Source organism: Thunnus albacares, chromosome 16, assembly GCF_914725855.1.
Source record: "Thunnus albacares chromosome 16, fThuAlb1.1, whole genome shotgun sequence".
Lineage (NCBI taxonomy): Eukaryota > Metazoa > Chordata > Actinopteri > Scombriformes > Scombridae > Thunnus > Thunnus albacares.
The window spans coordinates 30154899-30182052 of NC_058121.1; the positions used below are offsets into that span (position 1 = coordinate 30154899).

Sequence of the window (27154 nt, forward strand, 5' to 3'; positions counted from 1 at the left end):
TACTAAACTGAACTGAGTTGATGCTTTGCCAATAGCGCTAATGAGCTATCACATGCAGCTATCGCTATATATTTGCAGGAAAAAGCCTGAGAGACCAACCAGGACCAGGATCCGGTCCGACCGGTGGTGCCAGGAGATCAGGTGTACGTGAAGGTCTGCTGACGAAAGGGGCACAAGCCCAGGCGCGAAGGACCTTACACAGTTGCAATCTGGGACAGATGAAGCCAGTGCCAGTCAGCCCCTGTCAGGCCCAAGAAGATCCAAGCAATAGCAAGACGCCAGAAGGAGAGCAGCAGGCCATGAAGGGAGCCACTCTCAATGATTCAGATGAGTACGATGCAAAAACAGACACATCCATCCAGGCAGTGCTGGGGCCTACACCAGATTTCCCACACCAGTTTCACAGTATATTTACTACAATCAACAGAGGTACACTAATTATAGCAGTGAGTTGTTTAGAGCATTGGAGGCACAGTTACATGTGACTACTACAGTAGCATGGCAAAACAGACAAGTTTTGGAACGGATGACAGCAGAACGAAGGGGTTTTTGTCAAATGTTTGGAAAATATTGTTGTACATACATCCCAAATAATACAAATGCTGATGGATCATTCACAATGGCCATGATGAAACTGCAAAAGTTAAAAGTAGAGATTGGGGGAATGCTGGTGGGGGAGGTAGCCTGTCTCTGGATTGGCTAGACCAAATTTTAGGAAAATGGGGAGCCGTTTTGGCCAAGGCAGCCATGAGTGCTGCCATAGTTCTAATTATGGTTTCTTTTTTGGCATGTTGCATCGTTCCCATGCTGAGGAGACAGTGCCTGCGAGCGATGGACAGACAAATGGACATAATGATGGGCCTGCAGGGAGCTCGGATGTTAAATGTACTGGCAAATGAACAAATGACTCGCAGTGGTCCAAGGACTACTGGGGGACGCAGACTTGCTCCCGATACCTGATTCTTTGAACGATGCCAATGATCCTGAGGATGAGTCAGAGCAAGAGGAGAATGAGCTCTGAGTACGGTGAGAAGAGGGACACAGGTATTAAGGGAAAGGTGTCAGAATGGAAAGGAACCCGACAGGGGGGACTTTGACTTGATACCTGTTGATGGACTCAGTGGACTGAATTGCACCACAATACACTGAATTAAGCACTTTTAAGTCATTAAAGTATAAATTGTCCTGTCATATCCACTTAATTTGATGAACCGCTGTTTGAGTTATTATGAAAATGTGTTGTGTTGATGGTTCATGGTTCAAGGTGTGACTTGAGAAGTTGGTCACCTTTGGGGAAGAGGCCATGGGATAATTTTCCTTCTAAAAGGTTTTTCACTCCCATACATCTCTGACGTTGTGAACTGTCTCATGTACTCCAGTTGCATTATGATGAATGTTATCATAGTAATGTTATTCTCATGCGACTATCCTGAATATTATATCATTTTACTGTTTCAGTTTTGCAATGTGTTATGTTATCCATCACTCATATTCAACACATATAGTCTAAATCACTACAGTGATGTCAGGGGGGATATGTAGGAGAGTGAGAGCCAGGTCACTATGACCTGGACCGATGCTGAACAAACAAAAAAACAGGAGACATCTGGAATATTGGGAAAGGGGCGAAGTACCCCACACACACACATAGTGCAGAGACGCCCACTCACATTTGGTCAAAGTCCAAGATAAGTGAAATTGAGAAATGTCCCAGCCTTCTTTAGAATTTGGGGTAGCCAAAGAGTCTGGTAAACAGGACACCCAACCTGCACACATGCACACACACAGCCTGTCCTCAGTATAAAAAAGGCATGTCATGTTCTGTAATGTTGAAAGATATCTCTGACTACGTTGTTAGTAGGCCGCTGAGAATAAAGAGATTCCCCATCTGACACCTGTGTCTCAACCAACCGATTCCTCTATGATTGACCTTTTTCTGCCACAACATATATTTTATTTTAAATGCAGCTTCATTCTACTTGAAATGAGAAAAGATTCACTGTTACAGTTGTGAACATCTGTGTTTAATAGACTGTTAGTTTCTTTCATGTTGTTGCTGTTTAAACTCATTCACACCTCAATCAACTGGATTCATGTTTCTATGTGTTGAAGCATCAATCAGCCTGAACAGCTGCTGCACTAATATTATTAACTTTATTAAAGCACATGAACATGAACACTATAAAGATTATTATAATTATTATTAATGATATGAATATACAGGATATAACATGTTGGATTAATAAACTTTAATTTATGATGGGCAGCTGAGTTCTTATGACCAAAGTACAATTAACAATGAATAAAAAGGATTTAGGTTTTTATTGTTTTAATGGACTTTACAGCAGCCTACTTTCCTTTTCCATTGTATTTATATAACATATCTGTAATCATTCTACAATATTACTCTATAATATAATATTCTATGGTGTTTCTATATTAATATTTTATATTGTACTTATTGTAAATAAACATGTTGTAAATAAAGTTATTGTTATCACTTGCATGATGTTAGTGACATATTTGAATATTTTAACTGTAAAATCTAAACTTCCTGTTATAATTCTATTGAAAATGAAACATGTTTAAATAAATATGAATATTGATGAATTGGGGCCCTGGTGGCCGTGGATATGTCTCCATCACTGGTTTCTAAAATAGAGGAAAGTGGAACTTTAATTATTAGAAACTAAATTAAAGACTTTTAACATGTTTAATTATAATTACATTGTAATGAGTTAATTACTTTGCTTTTAAATTATAAATTGTAAAACTCAAAGTAAAAAATAGTTACATTTTCTAATTAATAATTGTATTTCTTTGATCTTTAAATGTTTAATGATTCGGCCACATTTAAAAAGGATGTAAAGCATCAAGAGCTCTGATTATTTTTATAGGTTATATTTTGCTCACATGGTGCGACTTCCCAAACACAGCTGTGTTTCATCAAATCACCACAAACTAACCAACATACAGGAAACTTGGGCCAGATGTTTCAGTACAGGTGAACTCAGTCCTGTTTCCTGAGAAAACGTATTGGACGTCTGACAGACTCTTTTTATTTTTCTCTTTGTACATTTTATCTTAAACATTAATTAATGATTAAAAACAACAATGTCAAATAAAGAAGGACTGTAAAACATCACAATGTGAGAAATATATGTAACATCTGTAAAGATCATGTTTGCTGAATTCATTCTGTCATAAATGTTCTAATGAGAGAAAAACACAAGTAGTGTAGTAGAAGTAGAAGTAGTATAACATTACACATCCATGTAAAAAACAAGTGATGTTCTCTGAATAAGTAGTGAATGAATATTTTTATTCAAGTGTAAAACAGCCAAAGCTGCCCAGCAAATATCAGCTTACAAGACAATATTTACATCACCTGCAGAGGCAAGAAAAACTAAAGGAAAGCAACCCATACATGTTATTATATACATACATGTCAGACACATTACATCAGATAGAAACATACGTTGATGTTCATGATTTAACACAAACTGAGCTGATGTCAAACAGACTGGGATGTCTGCTGGACATTTTCAGGAAAAACTTCACTTTAAGATCCTGATAAAATGGAATAACTAACAGCCACTAACAGCTACTAGATGCTGCTCCAAGAAAACTTTACTGAAGTCAATCAGAGTCAACACAGTTTTTACACATAAATTCAGCCCAGAGGAGATCATTTCACTACTTCTAATAGAAACAATATTCTGACATTAAAGCACAGTCAGTGATCCAAATGAAACCAGAGTGAAACCTCGTCCACCATCAACATTTAAACACAGGAAGCTGCTGTCACTTCCAGTTTCTGTTGTTCACTGGTGAACAGAGTGAACAGTGATTTCAGCAGCTGTCTTCAGTCAGCAGTGTGACTGTTTGTCTACACAGGAGGAGACTCTTCCTCAGACAGAGGACACAGAGACACTGAGGAACCAAATAACCCAAACCCAAACCCAGCACACAGAGGCTGAGTGAATGTGGTGTTGAAGGTGTGGAGGTGGATCAGTGTGTCAGAGGAGACTCTGTAGAAGGACAGAGTGCCAGCAGGACAGTCCACATACACTGCTACTCTGTTAGAGACAGAGGAGGAGGAGGAGGAGGAGGAAGAGGAGGAGGAAGAGGGGATGGATGTTTTTTTCTTATTGTGCCAGACAGAGTAACCATCATCATCAGAGCAGTTCAGACTCCAGGACTGATCATTCCATCCAAACACATAGTCAACACTGTCTCCTTTCCTTCTGATTCCTCTGTAAGTCACTGATATACGAACGTCTCCTCTGCACTCGACCTCCCAGTAACAGCGACCAGTCAGACCATTTCTACACAGCAGCTGAGGCCAGTAGTCAAATCTGTCTGGATGATCAGGATATGACTGATACTCTCCCACATGTGTCACCTTCCTGTTGTTGTAAGACAGTTTGAGGTTTCTGTTTACTGTGTTTGTGTCCAGTGTGAGTTCACAGAAATCTGATGAAGAGAAGAAGAAACAACACAGCAGCAGTTTATCATCTGACACACCTGATGGATTTATTCTCAAGTTTAATGACACATTTTGTCAGTAATGTTTTAATGAATAAATACCACAAAGACCAACTTTGTATTTAAAGAGAAACTGACTGTGTGCTGTTTAGTTGTCATGAATCAAATTAAATCCACACTTACACTTCTTCAGATAAAGTCTTGACCTGAGCTCTCTACCATGGTCCAACCTGGAGGAAGAAACACAGTCAGAATGATTTTCTATCCAACATGAGTCCTGCATGCTGTTCAACATGAGGCAGTGTTCCTCAGTTTGTCAGAGTGACACAGAGACAGGCTGCAACTCATCTCTCCATACCTGAGAGTGTCCAGTTTCCAGTGTGGATCCTCCAGTCCAGCAGACAGCAGCTTCTCTCCTGAATCTCCTGGATGATTGTAGCTCACCGCCAGCTCTCTCAGATGGAAGGGGTTGGAGCTCAGAGCTGAGACCAGAGAAGCACAGCCTTCCTCTGTGATCAGACATCCTGACAGACTGGAATTCAGAAAATAAAGTTAACTCAGTGTTTTAGAAAATCATGTTAGGAGGAAAATCCTACAGATTTTGACCATCTTCACTAACATGAACCAGGATGTTTAACAAACATCTGAATCCTGACCTGAGAGTTTCCAGTGTGCAGTGTGGACTCTCCAGTCCAGCAAACAGCTGCTTCACTCCTGAATCCTACAGGTTGTTCTTACTCACCTCCAGCTCTCTCAGACTACAGGACTGGGAGCTGAGAACTGAAGACAGAGCTGCACAGCTTCTCTCTGAAAGGTTACAGTCACTCAGCCTGAAAAAATAGCAATGAACACAAATGTAATGTTTTATTTATCATGTTTAAAATTAAACATATTTCAAGTTGTTCATACATGCAGTGGTTCATCCACCTACAGAGCTTTGTTGGATGCTTTGACCACTGGCAGCAGCCTCAGAAGAGCCTCCTCTGAAGCAGAGTATTTCTTCAGGTCAAACACGTCCAGATCTTTTTCTGATGATAGTAAGATGAAGACCAGAGCTGACCACTGAGCAGGAGACAGTTCATCTGTGGAGAGACTTCCTGAACTCAGGTACTGTTGAATCTCCTCCACTAGAGAACGGTCATTCAGTTCATTCAGTGGAACAGATTGATGATTCTCTCTGCGGACAGATTCTCACTGATCTTCTTCTTGATGTACTCAACTGTTTCCTGATTGGTCTGTGAGCTACGTCCTATCTGTGTCAGCACGCCTCGTAGGAGAGTCTGATTGGTCTGCAGTGAAAGACCCAGGAGGAAGCGGAGGAACAAGTCCAGGTGTCCATTTGGACTCTTTAAGGCCTCGTCCACAGCACTCTGGTAGAGATGTGTTAGTTTGTCTCTGGACACTTCAGACCACCAGGAGGAAATCAGTTGAGACCACCAGGATGTCGTGTAGTAGTCAGTAGTTCTATTAGAGGAACTGAAACTATTAGAAAACATGAATCCATCAGAGCAGCTGCACTGTGACACAAATAAAGAGGAAACACTTTGATGTGAAGTTAAATAAAGCAAAGAGCTGCATGATTAATATGAGAGGCGTCATGTGACCATCAGAGATATTAGAGGAGAGAATATTACAGTTTATAGTAGGTGAGTCAGGTAAGTTGAGAGAGAGACAGTGAGGAGAGAGAACGAGGGAAAGATTTCTCTGGAACAGGAAGCTTGTGAATGAGATAAATGACCAATCAGTGGTCTGCAGTGTAAAACATGAAAACTAGACAGTGAGAACAGCTTTTAATCAACAACAGTCAGACTCTCAGGCTGCTTCCCACAGCAGCTCAAAACCAGTTTGTCTCATATAAAAACAAATCTTTGGAGCAAATATATCAAATGATCCCAACTGAAGCCACAGAAAATAAACCATCTCAGAGCCTGATATGATCAATACACTTTATTTTAGGATGCACATTTTATCAAAAGTTATGTATTTTATTTTAAATGCAGCTTCATTCTACTTGAAATGAGAAAAGATTCACTGTTACAGTTGTGAACATCTGTGTTTAATAGACTGTTAGTTTCTTTCATGTTGTTGCTGTTTAAACTCATTCACACCTCAATCAACTGGATTCATGTTTCTATGTGTTGAAGCATCAATCAGCCTGAACAGCTGCTGCACTAATATTATTAACTTTATTAAAGCACATGAACTTTGTTTAGAAAACAGATATAAAGATCATTATAATTATTATTAATGATATGAATATACAGGATATAACATGTTGGATTAATAAACTTTAATTTATGATGGGCAGCTGAGTTCTTATGACCAAAGTACAATTAAAAATGAATAAAAAGGATTTAGGTTTTTATTGTTTTATTGGACTTTACAGCAGCCTACTTTCCTTTTCCATTGTATTTATATAACATATCTGTAATCATTCTACAATATTACTCTATAATATAATATTCTATGGTGTTTCTATATTAATATTTCTCTGCACTACAGTAACATCACATTGTAAATATCACATATGGTCACATATAGCAACATGATTTCCAGCTGTGATTGTTGGTAAACTCATTAATGTGAGACCTGACGTGTCTGTGATTACTGGATATCTGATATCTGATCAATGATCAATGATTCTGACCCTGCTGATGTCCTCCTGGATCAATCTCCAGCTCTGATTGATAACCTGCACCACATCATCATTATCATCATCATCATCATCATCATCAGCCTGGAACCACACACACTTATCTGATCAATAAATCTGTAACAATATGTCTTCATGTAAAACAGTAAAAATACATTATTATTTGTCTGTGTGGACATTTATACACTATTAATACATATATCACTATTCTATTAATATACTAAAACTGAACTATTTTAACTTCATGTTCAAACTATAACAGAATGAATAATAAAGAAAATGTGGAAAATACATTTTTGTAAATAATTTCTTTATACATGTTGTACTTATTGTAAATAAACATGTTGTAAATACAGTTATTATTATCACTTGCATGATGTTAGTGATATATTTGAATATTTTAACTGTAAAATCTAAACTTCCTGTTATAATTCTATTGAAAATCAAACATTCAATTCAATTCAATTCAATTCAATTTTTATTTATATAGCGCCATATCACAACAGAAGTCATCTCAAGGCACTTTTCACATAGAGCAGGTCAAGACCGTACTCTTTAATATACAGAGACCCAACAATTCCCCCATGAGCAAGCACTTGGCGACAGCGGTAAGGAAAAACTCCCCTTTAACGGGTAGAAACCTCAAGCAGACCCCGGCTCTTGGTGGGTGGCCATCTGCTTTGACCGGTTGGGTTGAGAGAGAGAAAGAGAGAGGGAAAGGGGGAGGGGGGACAGAAGAAAAAAAATCACAACAACAACAACAACAAGCACGAGCAGCAACAGCCAGGGAAGGATGCCATCAGGACTGTGAAGGACCGCGAAGGTTCGCCCCGGGACTCAGCTTTTCCTGTGAGATGAGAAAGCACAAAAAACTCCGAGGAAGAAGCAAAGTTAGTGACATGTATTGATGTTACATGAATGCATACAGATGGAGAGGAGGAGAGAGGAGCTCAGTGCATCATGGGAAGTCCCCCAGCAGTCTAGGCCTATAGCAGCATAACTAAGGGCTGATCCAAGGCGAGCCTGGTCGGCCCTAACTATAAGCTTTATCAAAAAGGAAAGTTTTAAGCCTACTCTTAAACATAGAGAGGGTGTCTGCACCCCGGACTGAATCCGGTAGATGGTTCCATAGAAGAGGACTGATAGCTGAAGGCTCTGCCTCCCACTCTACTTTTAAAGACTGTAGGGACCACCAGTAAGCCTGCATACTGGGAGCGCAGTGTTCTAGTGGGATAATACGGTATTATGAGCTCTTCAAGATATGATGGTGCCTGACCATTAAGGGCTTTGTAAGTTAGGAGAAGGATTTTAAATTCTATTCTAAATTTAACAGGAAGCCAATGTAGTGAAGCTAAAATGGGAGAAATGTGGTCTCTTTTTCTAGTTTTAGTCAGAACACGTGCAGCTGCATTCTGGACCAGTTGGAGAGTCTTTAGAGACTTGTTAGGGCAGCCTGATAATAAGGAATTGCAATAATCCAGCCTAGAAGTAACAAATGCGTGAACTAGTTTTTCTGCATCTTTTAGGGACAGGATGTGCCTGATTTTTGTGATATTACGTAAGTGAAAAAAGGCAGTCCTTGAGATTTGATTTATGTGGGAGTTAAAGGACATATCCTGATCAAAGATAACTCCCAGATTCCTTACGGTGGTGCTGGAGGCCAGGGTAATGCCATCCAGAGTAGCTTTATCATTAGATAATGTGATTCTAAGGTGTTTAGGGCCAAGCACAATAACTTCAGTTTTATCTGAATTTAGTAGTAGAAAATTGCAGGTCATCCAGGTCTTTATGTCGTTAAGGCATGTTTGGAGTTTGTTTAACTGATTGGGTTCATCAGGCTTCACTGATAAATATAATTGGGTGTCATCTGCGTAACAATGAAAATTTATGGAGTGTTTCCTAATAATATTACCTAAAGGAAGCATATACAAGGTGAATAGAATTGGTCCAAGTACAGAACCTTGTGGAACTCTGTGTCTAACTTTTGCCTTCACGGAGGATTCATCATTCACATGTACAAACTGAAATCGGTCTGATAAATAGGACTTAAACCAGCTTAATGCAGTTCCTTTAATGCCAATTAAATGTTCCAGTCTCTGCAAAAGGATTTGATGGTCAATTGTGTTGAATGCAGCACTAAGATCTAACAGGACAAGTATAGAGACAAATCCTTTGTACGATGCAGTTAGGAGGTCATTAGTGACTTTCACCAGTGCTGTCTCTGTGCTATGATGCGCTCTAAATCCTGACTGAAAATCCTCAAATAAACTATTGTTATGTAGAAAGTCACATAACTGATTAGAGACTGCTTTCTCAAGGATCTTAGATAGAAATGGAAGGTTAGATATAGGTCTATAATTGGCTAAAACACCTGAATCAAGAGTAGGCTTCTTAAGAAGAGGTTTAATTACAGCTACTTTAAAAGACTGTGGTACATAGCCTTTTACTAAAGACAGATTGATCATATCTAGTAAAGAAGTGCTCACTAAGGGTAAGGCTTCCTTAAGCAGCCTAGTTGGGATGGGATCTAAGAGACAGGTTGATGGTTTAGCTGAACAGATCATTGAAGTTAGTTCAGACAAGTCTACTGGAGAAAAACAGTCCAAATATATGTCAGGATTTACTGCCGTTACCAAGGTTCCTGTGTTTGGGGAGAGAACGGTGCCTGTTGAGGGCAGGAGGTGGTTAATTTTGTCTCTAATAGTTAGAATTTTATCATTAAAGAAGCTCATAAAGTCGTTACTACTGAGAGCTATAGGAATACATGGATCAATAGAGTTATGACTCTTTGTCAGCCAAAGTGCTGAAAAGGAACCTAGGGCTGTTTTTATTCTCTTCTATTAATGCTGAGTAATAGGCGGCTCTGACATTACAGAGGGCCTTCCTATATGTTTTAACACTATCTTGCCAGACTAAGCGAGATTCTTCTACTTTGGTGGAACGCCAAATCCTTTCCAATTTTCGCAATGTTTGCTTTAATTTGTGGGTTTGGGAGTTAAACCATGGAGCTAACCTCTTATGTTTTATTATCTTATTTTTTAAGGGGGCGATGGAGTCGAGTGTTTGTCTTAGTGAGCCTGCAGCACTATCAATAAGATAGGACTGAAGTTAACATAAGGGACTGAAGTTAACATAAGAGTCCTCTGTAGTATTGAGACATGGCAGTGAATTCAGTACTGACGGAATTGCTTCCTTAAATTTATCTACAACACTATCAGAGAGACATCTAGTGAGGACATTTTTGTCTAGTGGTGTATAATCCAGTAATAGGAATTCAAAAGTTATTAAAAAATGATCTGATAAAATAGGATTTTGTGGAAAAATTTTTAAATTTCAATCCCATAAACCAGAACAAGGTCTAGGGTGTGGTTAAGACGGTGAGTGGGATTATTTACACACTGAGAGAAGCCAATTGAGTCTAATAATGAGATAAATGCAGTGCTGAGACTGTCATTATCAACGTCCACATGAATATTAAATCACCTACTATAATTACTTTATCTGTACTAAGGACTAAATACGACAAAAACTCTGAGAATTCAGATAGGAATTCAGAGTACGGGCCAGGAGGACGATACACTATAACAAATAGAACTGGCTGTAAAGTTTTCCAGGTTGGCTGAGAGAGACTAAGAACAAGGCTTTCGAATGAGTTATAATTAAATTTAGGTCTAGGGTTGATGATTAGGCTTGAGTTGAAAATGGCTGCAACTCCTCCTCCTCGGCCAGTGTCTCGAGGAATATGAGTATTAATATGACTGGGGGGAGTGGATTAATTAAGGCTGACATATTCTTCATGACACAGCCAGGTTTCAGTGAGACAAAATAAATCAATATGATGATCTGAAATTAAATCGTTTACTAAAACTGCTTTAGATGAAAGAGATCTAATGTTCAAGAGTCCACATTTAATTATCTTATTTTGTTGTACTATTGCAGTAGTGGTTTTAATTTTTACTAGATTTTCATGAATGACTCTTCTTTTGTTTACTTTGGATTTAATTGATTTATGTGGTTTGGGGGACAGACACAGTCTCTATGTGGTTTTGGGGACAGACACAGTCTCTATGTGGTTTTGGGGACAGACACAGTCTCTATGTGGTTTTGGGGACAGACGTGGTCTCTATGTGGTTTTGGGGACAGACGTGGTCTCTATGTGGTTTTGGGGGACAGACACAGTCTCTATGTGGTTTTGGGGATAGACATGGTCTCTATGTGGTTTTGGGTGGGTAACTGCTCTAATGGAAGCGCAGAGAAGCGTGTAGGACTGCAGCTCTGCCTCCTGGTCTCAACTCTGGGTTGTCATGGTTTTGGTTTACTAATAAACTTGGCCATATTTCTGGATATCAGAGCAGCTCCATCCAAAGTGGGATGTATGCCGTCTCTCCTAATCAGACCAGGTCTTCCCCAGAAAGTCTGCCAGTTATCTATGAAGCCCACATCGTTTGCTGGACACCACCTCGACAACCAGCGGTTGAATTGTGACATGCAGCTATACATGTCATCACTGGTCAGATTAGGCAGCGGTCCAGAGAAAATTACGGAGTCCGACATAGTTTTTGCAAATGTACACACCGACTCAACATTAATCTTGGTGATCTCCGATTGGCGTAATCGGGAGTCATTACCGCCGACATGGATGACAATCGTACAATGTTTAAATAAATATGAATATTGATGAATTGGGGCCCTGGTGGCCGTGGATATGTCTCCATCACTGGTTTCTAAAATAGAGGAAAGTGGAACTTTAATTATTAGAAACTAAATTAAAGACTTTAATGTGTTTAATTGTAATTACATTATAATGAGTTAATTACTTTGCTTTTAAATTATAAATTGTAAAACTTAAAGTAAAAAAATATTGTTATATTTCTAATTAATAATTGTATTTCTTTGATCTTTAAATGTTTAATGATTCGGTCACATTTAAAAAGGATATAAAGCAGCAAGAGCTCTGATTATTTTTATAGGTTATATTTTGCTCACATGGTGCGACTTCCCAAACACAGCTGTGTTTCATCAAATCACCACAAACTAACCAACATACAGGAAACTTGGGCCAGATGTTTCAGTACAGGTGAACTCAGTCCTGTTTCCTGAGAAAATGTATTGGACGTCTGACAGACTCTTTTTATTTCTCTCTTTGTTCATTTTTTCTTAAACATTAATTAATGATTAAAAACAACAATGTCAAATAAAGAAGGACTGTAAAACATCACAATGTGAGAAATATATGTAACATCTGTAAAGATCATGTTTGCTGAATTCATTCTGTCATAAATGTTCTAATGAGAGAAAAACACAAGTAGTGTAGTAGAAGTAGAAGTAGTATAACATTACACATCCATGTAAAAAACAAGTGATGTTCTCTGAATAAGTAGTGAATGAATATTTTTATTCAAGTGTAAAACAGCCAAAGCTGCCCAGCAAACATGAGCTTACAAGACAATATTTACATCACCTGCAGAGGCAAGAAAAACTAAAGGAAAGCAACCCATACATGTTATTATATACATACATGTCAGACACATTACATCAGATAGAAACATACGTTGATGTTCATGATTTAACACAAACTGAGCTGATGTCAAACAGACTGGGATGTCTGCTGGACATTTTCAGGAAAAACTTCACTTTAAGATCCTGATAAAATGGAATAACTAACAGCCACTAACAGCTACTAGATGCTGCTCCAAGAAAACTTTACTGAAGTCAATCAGAGTCAACACAGTTTTTACACATCAATTCAGCCCAGAGGAGATCATTTCACTACTTCTAATAGAAACAATATTCTGACATTAAAGCACAGTCAGTGATCCAAATGAAACCAGAGTGAAACCTCGTCCACCATCAACATTTAAACACAGGAAGCTGCTGTCACTTCCAGTTTCTGTTGTTCACTGGTGAACAGAGTGAACAGTGATTTCAGCAGCTGTCTTCAGTCAGCAGTGTGACTGTTTGTCTACACAGGAGGAGACTCTTCCTCAGACAGAGGACACAGAGACACTGAGGAATCAAGAGACCAGAACCCAAACCCAGCATACAGAGGCTGAGTGAATGTGGTGTTGAAGGTGTAGAGGTGGATCAGTGTGTCAGAGGAGACTCTGTAGAAGGACAGAGTGCCAGCAGGACAGTCCACATACACTGCTACTCTGTTAGAGACAGAGGAGGAAGAGGAGGAGGAGGAGGAGGAGGAGGAGGAGGAGGGGATGGATGGTACTCTGCTATTGTGACGGACAGAGTAACGACCATCATCAGAGCATCTCAGACTCCAGGACTGATCATTATATCCAAACCTACAGTCATCACTGTCTCCTTTCCTGCTGATTCTTCTGTAAGTCACTGATATATAAACTCTTCCTCTCCACTCGACCTCCCAGTAACAGCGACCAGTCAGACCATTTCTACACAGCAGCTGTTCCCAGTAGTCAAATCTGTCTGGATGATCAGGATATGACTGATTCTCTCTCACATGTGTCACCTTCCTGTTGTTGAAAGACAGTTTGAGTTTTCTGTTTACTGTGTTTGTGTCCAGTGTGAGTTCACAGAAATCTGATGAAGAGAAGAAGAAACAACACAGCAGCAGTTTATCATCTGACACACCTGATGGATTTATTCTCTGTTTAAGTTCTGATCTGTTGTTCATTTCTATAAAGTTTAATGACACATTTTGTCAGTAATGTTTTAATGAATAAAAACCACAAAGACCAACTTTTAAAGAGAAACTGACTGTGTGCTGTTTAGTTGTCATGAATCAAATTAAATCCACACTTACACTTCTTCAGACCAGGTTTTAACCTGAGCTCTCCACCATGGTCCAACCTGGAGGAAGAAACACAGTCAGAATGATTTTCTATCCAACATGAGTCCTAACTGCTGTTCAACATGAAGCAGTGTTCCTCAGTTTGTCAGAGTGACACAGAAACAGGCTGCAACTCATCTGTCTCAACTGTCTGCTCATAGACAATCATATTTTAGTAGTTAAATTAGACGAGTAGTTTGGCTCAAAGATTGAAGTTTCTAAAATAATAGGAATGTAAAGATAATATTTGAAGGATTTGAGTTTAAAGTTTTCTTTTATTGTTAAACAATAGTCACATTGAATGCTTTTATATCATGAAGTAAGAGTTACGTCAACTTATATTTAAATATGTTTCTGAAAGTAATCTAATCACATAAGTGTTGCAGAACTTTATTTCCTTTCACTTTAATATTAAACTTTATTTCAGTAGATGGTTTAAGATGTGTAGATAGTTTGAGAAAGTTGAACCAGTGAAGGTTGTATGCTTAGACATCGTGAACTGTTAATATGAAGGTTAATGTTTGTTATTAGAAGAAATTACTTATCATGAATTGCGTAAACTGCTCAGCTGTTTCTTTAATGGTTTTATAAATATGATACAAGCTGACAGGACCATTATTAATCAGAAATATCATGAATGCTTGGACATTATGACAGGAATGTGTTTACAGCTTAATGTGAAATAATAGGCAACAGTGACTTGAAGTGTGAGTTTTTGCGTGTAAAAACTCAGAATTAGATTTTCCCAAATTCCTTTACTTCAGGAGACACAGGCTGCAGACCACCAGCCACACCTAAAGCCCCTAGTACAAAGAAATTGAATATTCATCAATAATTCGGCGCAAACCCCTTTAGAACACCCCTAAAACTCCTCTCATCTTATTCTAACTTATAAAAACAGCCTCAAAGAGATTCCTGTTTGAGCTGGCCTCCAAGAACTCAAGAAAATTCTGAAGACATCTCTTTTATTTGTTTTTCAATCAGATGTATTATCGCAACAAGTTAATTTGTTTTGTTTTATTAGTAACATTAAGTCTCGTATTTCCACGTATAGTAATTTAATATGAAGTAAACACATACAGTATTTTATTTTGAAGTAGACGCCGCTGAAGACTTGAGCGTAGTCGGACTTAACTTTATTTGACACTTAACTCAAGTTACTACAAGCCAAATAAAGCCTGAATGTAAGCTCCCGAAGAAGAAGAAGAAGAAGAAGAAGAAGAAGAAGAAGAAGAAGAAGAAGAAGAAGAAGAAGAACGCTTGAAACTGAACCTGCTCTCTGAGAGCAATATTGAAAACCAGAAGTGAAGCCGGCCTAAAGAGTCTTTCAGAGCAGCCTGAAACAGCCTGATTCTTTACCGGCATTCACCACCTCTGCATCCACTGAGATGCGCCACAGCCCACAGCTGATCCGAGCTCTTCCACTGCAACACCGCTGGTGATGCTGCACCAACAACGCTGGACCTGCCAAGATGATGCCTCTACCACGACGACACACCTCAACAGTAAGGCATAACATGGCTTTGTGATCAAGGGTTGATGTCGAATAACGTTAAAATGAAAGAATTTATTTAGAGAAGTTGAATTAGCTTTTCCCCTCAGCATTCCCCGGTACAACACGTTAAGCCTCGAGTCACTCTAATTGAATAATTTTCTTTGTTAATTTTTATCATTCTTAGGCTTATTTATTTTACTTTCTTTTTATTTATAATGTTCTGTATATTATCTATATATATTATATTATCTATGCTTTATCATGTATCCTCAAGACGTTTAGCTATTAATAAATGTCTTCATTTATCCTAAAAGTGTTTGGTTGTTTCCTTGAGCTGCAGTAAACAGAGGTCACTGTTTGGGACAAGAACTTACGACTGTAAGACTGATTCACTGATTACACTGAACAAGAGTTAGTGCTTCCTCCTGGCACTAATAAATCCTAACCAAAAAGGAGGTGGTGCCCTAATGACAAGGTAATTCATTAATAAAGTATTAACGCTCCTACAACACCATGAGAACATGAAAGTTTAACAAAAGAATAACTTTATGTCGACTTACTAGCTTTTTCCAGAGGTTTCACTCACATTACATGACCTTCACACTATTACATCCATGATCAAGAATGAACTTTTATGTTCAGCCTAAAAGTTCTTTACCTGAGAGTATCCACCTATCTGTCCATACCTGAGAGTAACCAACTGTCTGTCAATACCTGAGAGTGTCCAGTCTCCAGTGTGGATCCTTCAGTCCAGCAGACAGAAGTTTCTCTCCTGACTTTCCTGGATGATTGTAGCTCAAGTCAAGCTCTCTCAGATGGGAGGGGTTGGAGCTCAGAGCTGAGGCCAGAGAAGCACAGCCTTCCTCTGTGACCAGACATCCTGACAGACTTGAAATATAAAAAGATTGATAACACAATGTTTTGTAATCATAAGTACCAGAGTCCTACAGATGTTGTGCAGAATAATTGACATTGATCTGAATATAAAGCAGCATGCAAATGATCAACTGTTAAAATCTCTCTCCGAGTCAGCTTTATTCTCATTGTTCAAGATAACAAAATTATAGATGCTGTATCCTGACCTGAGAGTTTCCAGTGTGCAGTGTGGACTCTCCAGTCCAGCAGACAACAGCTGGACTCCTGAGTCCTGCAAGTCATTGTTACTCAGTACCAGCTCTCTCAGACTAGAGGATTGGGAGCTGAGAACTGAGGACAGAGCTGCACAGCTTCTCTCTGAGAGGTTACAGCCACTCAGCCTGAAGAAGAATGAGTGATTAACATAATAAAGAAATGTTATTTCCCTTCCATAAAATATTAAAGGTTTGTTGATATTTTTGGCTGGACCTGCCATGGGCCAGCCCTATAACCCAGAATGTCTATCACTGACTCACTGACTGAGTGATGAAGTAGCAGTCACATGTCACTCTCAGCGCAGCCCCAAAATAAGTTTTAAAAACACACATTTACCAAGCACCTCACATGGAGGCTCTGACACTGACAGGAGCACAAACCCATGGATACAAACAAATGCAGTAGATCCATTTCACCAGCCTGCACTGCAGCTAGCAGCTAATTAGCATGCCTAGCATTGTTAGCATAGCTGTGTCGTGCTGTGTGTGTGTGTGTAGCCTATAGACTGTATAAAAATAAGTTGTTGCAGTGGTGTTTATAGTTTGACAGCACTGTGCTGGGTAGGTGACAGGTGTGTTTACAGTGTTTTTGTGCTCTGAAAGACGTCACAGCTTAGCATGCTAATCCTACATTAACATATGAATAAGACCATATGTTTACAGACATCCGAAGATTGAAACAGATGAAAGAGAAAATAAAAATAATCAGAATAGTTACAATTGATATTAAATAAGTTATCTTTCAAATGAAACATCCCAAGATATGAGTGGAAAGTAATGTTCTCACAAATGCATTTATACCTTTTTTTTACTCAAATGTAGCTTAGTCATGTGATGCTACTTCAGTACACTTTAGCAACAAATATTACTGGGACCACCACAGAAAATTGCAGATGGACATTTAATATCCAGGAATTCACATTATGGACACTACCACTGACTATGCCTGTAAAAAAATTGGCCACAGTTTCACACATTGACCATACACAGTCCATCCATATACTAGAACTAGTCTTGTTTATAATCAAATAGCGTATAAGTACTTTTCTAGTCATCCATCCACTTACAGAGCATTATTTGAAGCTTTGACCACTGGCAGCAGCCTCAGAAGAGCCTCCTCTGAAGCACAGTATTTCTTCAGATCAAACACATCCAGATCTTTTTCTGATGACAGTAAGATGAAGACCAGAGCTGACCACTGAGCAGGAGACAGTTTATCTGTGGAGAGACCTCCTGATCTCAGGTACTGTTGGATCTCCTCCACTAGAGAATGATCATTCAGTTCATTCAGACAGTGGAACAGATTGATGCTTCTCTCTGCAGACAGATTTTCACTGATCTTCTTCTTGATGTACTCGACTGTTTTCTGATTGGTCTGTGAGCTACTTCCTGTCTGTGTCAGCAGACCTTGTAGGAGAGTCTGATTGGTCTGCAGTGAAAGACCCAGGAGGAAGCGGAGGAACAAGTCCAAGTGTCCGTTTGGACTCTGTAAGGCCTCGTCCACAGCGTTCTGGTAGAGATGTGTTAGTTTAGGTTTGTTTTTAAAGACTTTAGAAAACTGGGATGTTGTTTGTTCTTCTGCCAGCAGATTGACTCCAGAGTTGATGAATGTCAGATGGACATGAAGAGCAGCCAGAAACTCCTGAATGCTCAGATGGACAAAGCAGAACACCTTGTCCTGGTACAGCCCTCTCTCCTCTTTAAAGATCTGTGTGAACACTCCTGAGCACACTGAGGCTGCACTAATATCGATGCCACACTCTGTCAGGTCTGATTCATAGAAGATCAGGTTGCCTTTCTGCAGCTGCTCAAAAGCCAGTTTTCCCAGAGACTCAATCATCTTCCTGCTCTCTGGATTCCAGTGTGGATCTGTCTCAGTTCCTCCATCATACTTGACGTTCTTCAGTTTCAACTGAACCACCAGGAAGTGGATGTACATTTCAGTCAGGGTCTTGGGCAGCTTTCCTCCCTCTCTGCTTTTCAACAAATGCTCCAGAACTGTAGCAGTGATCCAGCAGAAGACTGGGATATGGCACATGATGTGGAGGCTTCGTGATGTCTTGATGTGGGAGATGATGGTGCTGGCCTGCACCTCATCTCTGAATCTCTTCCTGAAGTACTCCTCCTTCTGTGGGTCAGTGAACCCTCTGACCTCTGTCACCATGCCGACACACTCAGGAGGGATCTGATTGGCTGCTGCAGGTCGTGTGGTTATCCAGAGGCGAGCAGAGGGAAGTAGTTTCCCCCTGATGAGGTTTGTCAGCAGCACATCCACTGAGGTGGACTCTGTAACATCAGTCAGGATCTCATTCTTGTGGAAGTCCAGAGGAAGTCGACACTCATCCAGACCATCAAAGATGAACACAACCTGGAACTCTTCAAACCTGCAGATTCCTGCTTCTTTGGTTTCAGTAAAGAAGTGATGAACAAGTTCCACCAAGCTGTATTTTTTCTCTTTCAGCACATTCAGCTCTCTGAAAGTGAATGGAAATGTGAACTGTATGTCCTGGTTGGCTTTGTCTTCAGCCCAGTCCAGAGTGAACTTCTGTGTTAAGACTGTTTTCCCAATGCCAGCCACTCCCTTTGTCATCACTGTTCTGATTGGTTCATCTCTCCCAGGTGAGGCTTTAAAGATGTCTTCTTGTCTGATTGTTGTTTCTGGTCTGTCTGGTTTCCTGGATGCTGTTTCAATCTGTCTAACCTCATGTTCATCATTGACCTCTGCAGTCCCTCCCTCTGTGATGTAGAGCTCTGTGTAGATCTGATTCAGAAGGGTTGGGTTTCCTGCTTTAGCAATCCCCTCAAACACACACTGGAACTTCTCCTTCAGGTTAGACTTGAGTTTATATTGACACTCTGCAGCAGGAGTTCCTGAATGAACAAACAAATGAAATCGATCAGATGATTCTACAGTAAATTGGTAGAATGTAAACATCAAACTGCAGATGTTTATATTTTCCTCCACTATGAAATCTATTCAGCTCATCAGTTGAGGACAAACAGTTTCTGACTGTTTTCAGTTCAGAAGAATTCATAGATGTGATGCAGATGTGTGCATCATATTAACAGCAGAGTTTGAAATATAAACCTCTCCCATGTTGCCTCCATTTCCTCTCCATCATGTTAAATCTGTTAAAATCCTCTTACTGCTCTGCAGATGGTCAGCCAGCTCCTCCTGCTTCATTCTCCTCAGGAAGTGCAGTGTGATCTTCAGAAATGCCTCTCTGCTGCTCCTCCTCTGCTCTTCATCCTCACCATCCAACAACTCCTCATCCTCACTCTGACTCTCTAAGCATTCTGGGTAATCTGGACTCACAACCTTCTGGATCTTCTTCAGCTCGTTCTTCACAAAACTGATGATGTTCTCCTCCAGCAGCTGGAACAGAATAAAATGTAAATTTAACTGGTAGAAGTCAACATCAGATCATCTGTGACAGACTGAAAAGCTGCTGGTCTACAGAGTGCAGCATGGAGACTGTTAGGACCAGAATGGTAGTTTAGTATTTAGTCTGTGGCTGTTGTAGTTAGCAGTAGGAGCTGTGCTTTATATTTACACACCATAAATATGGAGTCCAGGTGTGTTTGATGCTGCTGGACAGACTGACCACTGAGAACCTCTGAGCTCTGCTGATGAACTCTGTGAAGAAAAGATGAAGTCTTAGAATAAATAATGACATCAGTGTTAAAGGTGTTGTGTTCTATCACAGTGGATCCACGTAAAACACTCAGCTGTTCTGTCTTACCTCTGATCATTTGTCTCTGTAAAGACGTTGTACCTCTGTTTTAAAAACTGTTATACAGATAAAGTTTGTGGTTTTTGAAAAGTGTATGTAGGAGGAGTGTGTGTGTTTGTATTTATATTTATGATGACATTGTGTGTAAAAACAGTATTAGTCACTAAGGTCAAGAATAAATCTCCACAATCAATCAAACTTATTAGGAGAGCTAGATATTAACAGACACAAACATTTTACAGTCTGACCTCTGATCAGCAGACTGATGTCCATGTCTGAAGTGAATAGGTCGATCCACAGACCGGTTGCTCTTCATGGACACACAGCTGGGTTCAGGGTAACTTTGTCTTTTCTGATGGATCCTGATGGAAACAAAACACTGATAAATGCACATGTTCAATATAATTCTTCTCAGACAAAGAATGTGTTATTGTCAGCACGTTAATAACAAAGACTTCATACTTCTTCTGTGGTAAATATTCTAAATGCAACGTCTGTAGGAGCTGCAGTTGATAAAATAAAATGTCTTGTTCAAAACTAGCCGATACTAAAAAGAAAAAAAGATGTTGACAGTGAGAAACATGCATTTAATGATGACTGGACTGAAAAACACAAGTTCATTTTGCCTGAGGGAAATATGAGACCATTGTACTTGAATTGTAATCAAACAGTGTCCATAATGAAGAGTGGGAATGCAAAATGCCACCACGACACCAAACATGCCTGTTTTGAACATATCTATCACAAAAATTAAGAAAGAATATTTGTACATGTATATATATATATACTAACTGGCTACTTCATTAGGAACACCTGTGCAATCTGATGTAATCCAATACAACAGCTCTGCCATAAATTCTACTTTATGTTTATTATTGAGGTTGTAGTGGGTGTTGATGTACTGGAGTGCATTACATTGAATGATGTTCCTAATATTTTGTCTACTTCATTAACATACATGAGGGGGGAAAAATATTAGGAACACTTTTCAATAAAATGCTCTCCAGTGCACCATCAACCACCACAACATCAATAATAAACATAAAGTAGAATTTATGGCAGAGCTGTTGTATTGGATTATATTAGAGATTGCATAGATGTTCCTGATGAAGTAGCCGGTTAGTATATCTATCTATCTATCTATCTATCTATCTATCTATCTATCTATCTATCTATCTATCTATCTATCTATGTATCGATATATATATATGTGTGTGTGTGTATATACACATATATATACATTTACATATATTCTTTGTGTTTTCCAGTACAACCATCTGATCTCATGTTACTGAAGTTTTGTACTTTATTCACATGATGACACCTGAGCAGCTATTTGTTACTGATGAAGGCCATGGGATACAATAGAAAGTTCCAGGATTAGCTAAATGGGTGGTCCTTGTGTTAAGAATATTTACCACAGATATACTGTATGTCACCAGGGTCAAGAATTAATCTCTACATCAATGATATGTCTTCTTAGGAGAGCTGGATAATAACAGAAAACATTTTACAGTCTGACCTCTGATCAGCAGACTGATGTCCATGTCTGTAGTTAATAGGTTGAACCATAGACCAGTCACTCTTCATGGACACACAGCTGGGTTCAGGAGAATCTGGTCTCTGCTGATGGATCCTGATGGAAACACAACACTGATAAAATCAAATGTTCAGTAAAAATAATCCAGGATAAAATACTGCTGAAAAATATGCAGAATGTTAAAGCTATAATATGTATAATATGTAACTATTCTGCATTAAAATGTCTAAAAAGAACTAGACCTACATTATATATGTTGTTGAGTTGTGTACTTACATTATCCCAAATGTTTACAACAATTTTCAAACCCAGAGAAATCAGATTAACAGACACAAACATTTTACAGTCTGACCTCTGATCAGCAGACTGATGTCCATGTCTGAAGTTAATAGGTTGATCCATAGACCGGTCACTCTTCATGGACACACAGCTGGGTTCAGGGTAGCTTTGTCTTTTCTGATGGATCCTGATGGAAACAAAACACTGATAAATGCACATGTTCAATATAATTCTTCTCAGACAAAGAATGTGTTATTGTCAACACGTTAATAACAAAGACTTCATACTTCTTCTGTGGTAAATATTCTAAATGCAACGTCTGTAGGAGCTGCAGTTGATAAAATAAAATGTCTTGTTCAAAACTAGCCAATACTAAAAAGAAAAAAAGATGTTGACAGTGAAAAACATGCATTTAAGGATGACTGGACTGAAAAACACAAGTTCATTTTGCCTGAGGGAAATATGAGACCATTGTGCTTGAATTGTAATCAAACAGTGTCCATAATGAAGAGTGGGAATACAAAATGCCACCATGTCACCAAACATGCCTGTTTTGAACATATATATATATGTAGGAGTCATGAATGGATTAATTTCAAGTTTGAATGAATTGCAAAGTAGTAATTTTTTGTTTTATATTTTGGGTTATTTTGGTTTGTTTATTATTGCACGATCACGGTGATTGATAATCAGGTCACATGGATATGGGCGGTGGTATCCTATAGTTAATATAAGCACCTGTTCACCTGCACGCCAGCTGGTAAGAAAGACAGAGGGTGAGTGGGTCGTCGTATTTTTTGTTGACCGCTGTTTTACACCTGATCGCTGTGATTATTTTGAGTATATTTTGTGCACGTTATAATAAGTTGATCCTTTTCATTAATAAAAGTTATTAAACTTATTTTTTGATCTCAGCGAATCTTTTTGGTAGCGTGTCAGACAAACGGCAAACAAGGCCAAACCTCAGCCTCTCAGTGACTTTTACATTGTTGCCAGTAGCCAGTATATATATATATATATATATATATATATATATATATATCTCAGTGGCGGCTGAGGACAGGAGGAAAACCAACCTGATGAAATCAGAGAGGTGGGGGGCAATTTTATATGCCAATAAAACAATTTGCTTTCAAAAACAAAAACCCCTGAGTGGTGTAAAGGCTGCTTCTTTAAAGACATTTAGCATATACATATTGTTTCTAAAGAAAGAAGAGCTCATTTTAGCTGTGCAGTGGTTCTGAATGTGTCATTTTACCAACAAAGTGAAATTCAAATTTATAGTATTGTTCTATTGTGACAACAGATTTATGTTCTCATCAAAAACAGAAAACATATCACATGATTTACACGTGTTTCCTGTGTATTTTCTTAGTGTACAGAAATATATAAATGTACTTCAAAAATGAAGTACATCTCCCTCTATGGACCAGCCTCCACTGATATGTATGTTATATTATATCTTCTGTTGTTTGTCCATCAACATGATGTCCAGTCGGTTAGCCATCACCAGTTGTCAATGTTGATGTGGAAGTCCTACAGGATCTCTGAGGCCATTGTGAGATCCTGTAGGACATGATATGTCTTCTTAGGAGAGATGGAGAGTAACAGACACAAACATTTCTTATCTATGATCAGCAGATTTATGTCCATCGTTGAACTCAGTAGGTTCAAACATCGACTTGAGATTCTTGACAGACACCCGACTGAGTCCAGCAGAGTCTGGTCTGTGCTGCTGCTCTGGGCTTCAACACAACACACACAGAGCTTTGAGTGTGAATAATGATGGTGGAGTGATGTGAGTGGAGAACAGTGATGGACAGTTAGAGATCCTCATCTCACCTCTGAGCTTTGGTCTGGCTGTCATGTTCCCCACACAGAGAGCTTTTAGAGGGAGGGACTCCCTCCTCTCTGTCCTCACACTGATCCATAGCAGAGAAACACCTTCACACAAACACAACAAGCTCATTCATTACAACAAGCTGCACATCACAGAGCCACACTGCTGTCTATCACACTGTCATTCTTTATTCTACCACCAGATGGAGCCAAAGTCAGTCATTACTTTCAGATTTCCACTGTGGATACATGTTGAAGAAACTGCATTAACTATATTCCTTTTTATACAGTTGTATTTTTGTCCACTAGAGACTCATATGCAGCAAGTTATAGTTCACTTCTGTTTAAAAACTGATGACATGATATATTTTTATTCAGCTGTGTGGCAGAAAGAAGAAAATACTCACCAGGTGAATTCAGATCCACATCTGGTCACAGAGTCGTTCTACCTTCACCTGTAGAGGAAACACAGAGAGAAGCTGCAGCTGATTCTCCTTCATCAGTCCTTCATCATCAATCTGAGGACGCTGTCACTCTCTCATAACTTCACAGTCAAAGTCCAAAACCATAAAGATGATATTAAACCAGTGAACCTTGCAGCAGAGTTCAGCTCCAAACACACAGGAGGAACCTGCCAAGACTCTCTGTGAGGACATTAAACAATCTCACAGTGCCGCAGTATTCTGATTTACCTGGAAACTGATGTTCATCTGTCCACAAACTAATGTCATTGTTGTCTGTCTGATGTGGACAAAAAGGAGCAAAACATGTGGAATATTTAAACACTGAAAGCTTTAACCCTTCCTTTACCAAAATACATTATCTCCACTTTGTCATGAAACTGCTGCCCAGCAATACTGTTGCTGATGTATTTGCAGCAGATTTTACTGTTTATGATCAATTAATTAACTGACTACAAAGCATTTATTTAAACAACATGATTTACTTTTAATGATATTTTTAAAGGTAAATATTTATTAAGATAACATGTAAAAATCAGTATCATTGTACTTTAACCCTTTAACACCCAGTGTCAGTTGTGTTCTGTGCTTTATATTTGGGGAAAGTTTTCTGTTTGAGAATGACTGTAATGACCAAACACATGAATCTGATCTATTGATGAACATATTACATGTTTTATTCATTAATATTTTCATTAAACCAGAAGTCTGAGCTGGATATTATTCTCTATATTCTCATGTAAAATAGACAAATTAATCTCGTTAATTAAGCATAATTAACAGACCACCACAAAGTGGAGCCTCAACATGAACCACAGAATTAAACAAACAAACATTTGAAGAGGTTGAATTTCAGCTTCAGCAAAACGAAGCTTTTCTTGATTTTTCTGTCGTTTTGTTCATTCCACCAAAGCACAGAGTTTCAACAAGTTCAGACCTTTTTTGGACCAATAAGATGCAATTTAAGATCTATTTCACATCCAAACTGGCAAAAAGTACAAAGGATATGAAGGAAAATCAAAGTCCCAGAATTACTTGTAAAGTTAATCAGTTAATTAACCTAATTTGAGTGTTTTCTACTGCGGTCAAACCAGCCGCCACGTTATTTCCTCCTGCGCAAACACGTGTTTTATTACGGTAATGAGGTTTTTCCACTTTGAGGAACTGAAAAATGCGTTGATAAAACACAGTTTGCCGTCGTTTTAAAAACAAACAAACAAACAAACTCTATTTATCGTTCTAAACACCAAACCAGTTTCACTGGCTCTGATTTTCCAGAATGTTTCACTGATGAATAAAACAGAATAAAATCCCTTCAAACATATTAAACACTAAAACAAGATGTTCAACTCAGAAGTTTATTGAAAGGAAACTGAATGTTTCTAATCACTGACTCAACTTCAGACACTCTACAGCAGTAAACTGATGCACATCAGCCTACAGACCCGTATTTGATAAGATGTGGTCTCAGGGATCCCCATCAGGTTTCCATCAGGTTTTCATAATAAACTGAGTGTGAAACCTTGTTAAGAGACGTCAAACAGTTTCTATAAATTAAACAGTTTTACAAAACATCACAATATGATTTAGATCATTAAAGCTGGTTAAACAATGTTAAACCTGAGTTCTGCTGTTCTAAAACTCACAAAACCACCTTCAAAGTCTAACAACTCAACACAGAACAAACAGTCTGGATGAATGAAATGTCCTCACAACAACTATCGAACTCCAGTCCCACCAGTTTGTGTTACACACTGGTTCTAGTGGGAGTTATTCTCAATAGCACCACTAGCTAGATAGTTGTAATGTTATACAAGAATAAATAATCATAACTTCAAAAGCAGATTATTTAACCAACATTATCTCAAATCAAGAACTATTTTAATGCAGAAGGTGATTTTTGTTCCTCGAGACTTAAAAGGACCATTTTAGTGGAGACCAGATCTGACTGTGACCCCCCTCAGAGTAAACCTGCACCTCTCTGGATGAGACAATAATCATAATAATGAAAGCAGAGATCATTACACAGTGATGCGTCCTCGTATTTAAAATTAATTCCATCTAAAGTCTGACTGGAACTGAAACTAAAGTAAAGTATTCTGTAGAGTCTGAACGACATTTAACTGTTAGTTAATCAGACTCTTTGGTTCTGTGAGGAGAAGCTTCGCTCTGATCCATCAACCAAATCTCTGATCTTTATCACTTGTTTTGCCCTTCATGAATCATAACGATGCATTTGCTACATTGATAAGGCTCCTATGTTGGTTTCGTGTTGTAGTTTTGTTACGGCGTGGATCGATACATTTTTTTCTCAGAAACAGATTTCACAGCGAGACTGAAGTTAATGCAACTTTGTAAAACGATCAATCTTCAAGACCTTTAAGACATTTTAAGACCTAAAATTCAGATTATTGGACTTCAGACTTTTTAATGAACCCGGACACCCTGAATGCAGCCAACAAATCAACATAACTCATCACTATAACAACCATCTCTACTGTTATCACATCATTTTAACACAAACATGATGGAAACTGTTGGTTACGTTACCTTTAGATGCTGAAAATCATCTGAATCAAGTTGATGAGTGAAGATGACGTTAATCCGCAGCTTCAACAGGAAACTAACCAGAAGAGGAACAAACATGTAACTGACAGGAAGTTTTTCTTTTTTTAACCCTTATTGTAATGATGAATTTATGATTCATTATTACAACATCTGTGTCCTCAGACA

General features: G+C 38.7%; 2 protein-coding genes and 1 long non-coding RNA gene across 4 annotated transcripts in view; all 3 read right to left on the minus strand.

Moving 5' to 3' along the window:
• The window catches only part of LOC122999508, a 35452-nt gene extending 8401 nt beyond the window's left edge, over window positions 1-27051 (minus strand). Inside the window, exons 1-2 of one of the 2 annotated variants that reach the window (XR_006407752.1) lie at window positions 26972-27051; window positions 24368-24415 (exon numbers count right to left, since the gene is read on the minus strand). This is a non-coding gene — a long non-coding RNA (uncharacterized LOC122999508). Of the gene's footprint in view, window positions 1-24367; window positions 24992-26971 lie in introns of those variants that run through there. The other variant, XR_006407751.1, reaches the window with a different exon arrangement.
• LOC122965689 (NACHT, LRR and PYD domains-containing protein 3-like) overlaps window positions 1-27154 on the minus strand; it is a 162662-nt gene that overhangs the window by 33289 nt on the left and 102219 nt on the right. The gene's annotated exons all lie outside the window — the stretch shown is intronic.
• On the minus strand, window positions 12516-22478 carry LOC122999433 (NLR family CARD domain-containing protein 3-like). The gene is made up of 9 exons (XM_044376363.1): window positions 22195-22478; window positions 20551-20664; window positions 20127-20205; window positions 19716-19944; window positions 17636-19424; window positions 16521-16694; window positions 16153-16326; window positions 13917-13963; window positions 12516-13693 (listed from the first exon to the last, which is right to left on the minus strand). The coding sequence occupies exons 1-9, from the start codon at window positions 22338-22340 to the stop codon at window positions 13104-13106; spliced, it is 3342 nt and encodes a 1113-aa protein (XP_044232298.1). The 5' UTR covers window positions 22341-22478; the 3' UTR covers window positions 12516-13103.

Excerpts from the sequence above, each read along its gene's own strand:
- LOC122999433 (XM_044376363.1), bottom strand. The coding sequence starts at position 22,340 with ATGTGCATTTATCAGTGTTTTGTTTCCATCAGGATCCATCAGAAAAGA. Across the intron at positions 20,665-22,194 it reads CATCAGTCTGCTGATCAGAG|GATCCATCAGAAAAGACAAA; the intron begins GTCAGACTGTAA and ends TGTTTCCATCAG. Across the intron at positions 19,425-19,715 it reads GGCTGACCATCTGCAGAGCA|AGTGTCAATATAAACTCAAG; the intron begins GTAAGAGGATTT and ends CTCCTGCTGCAG.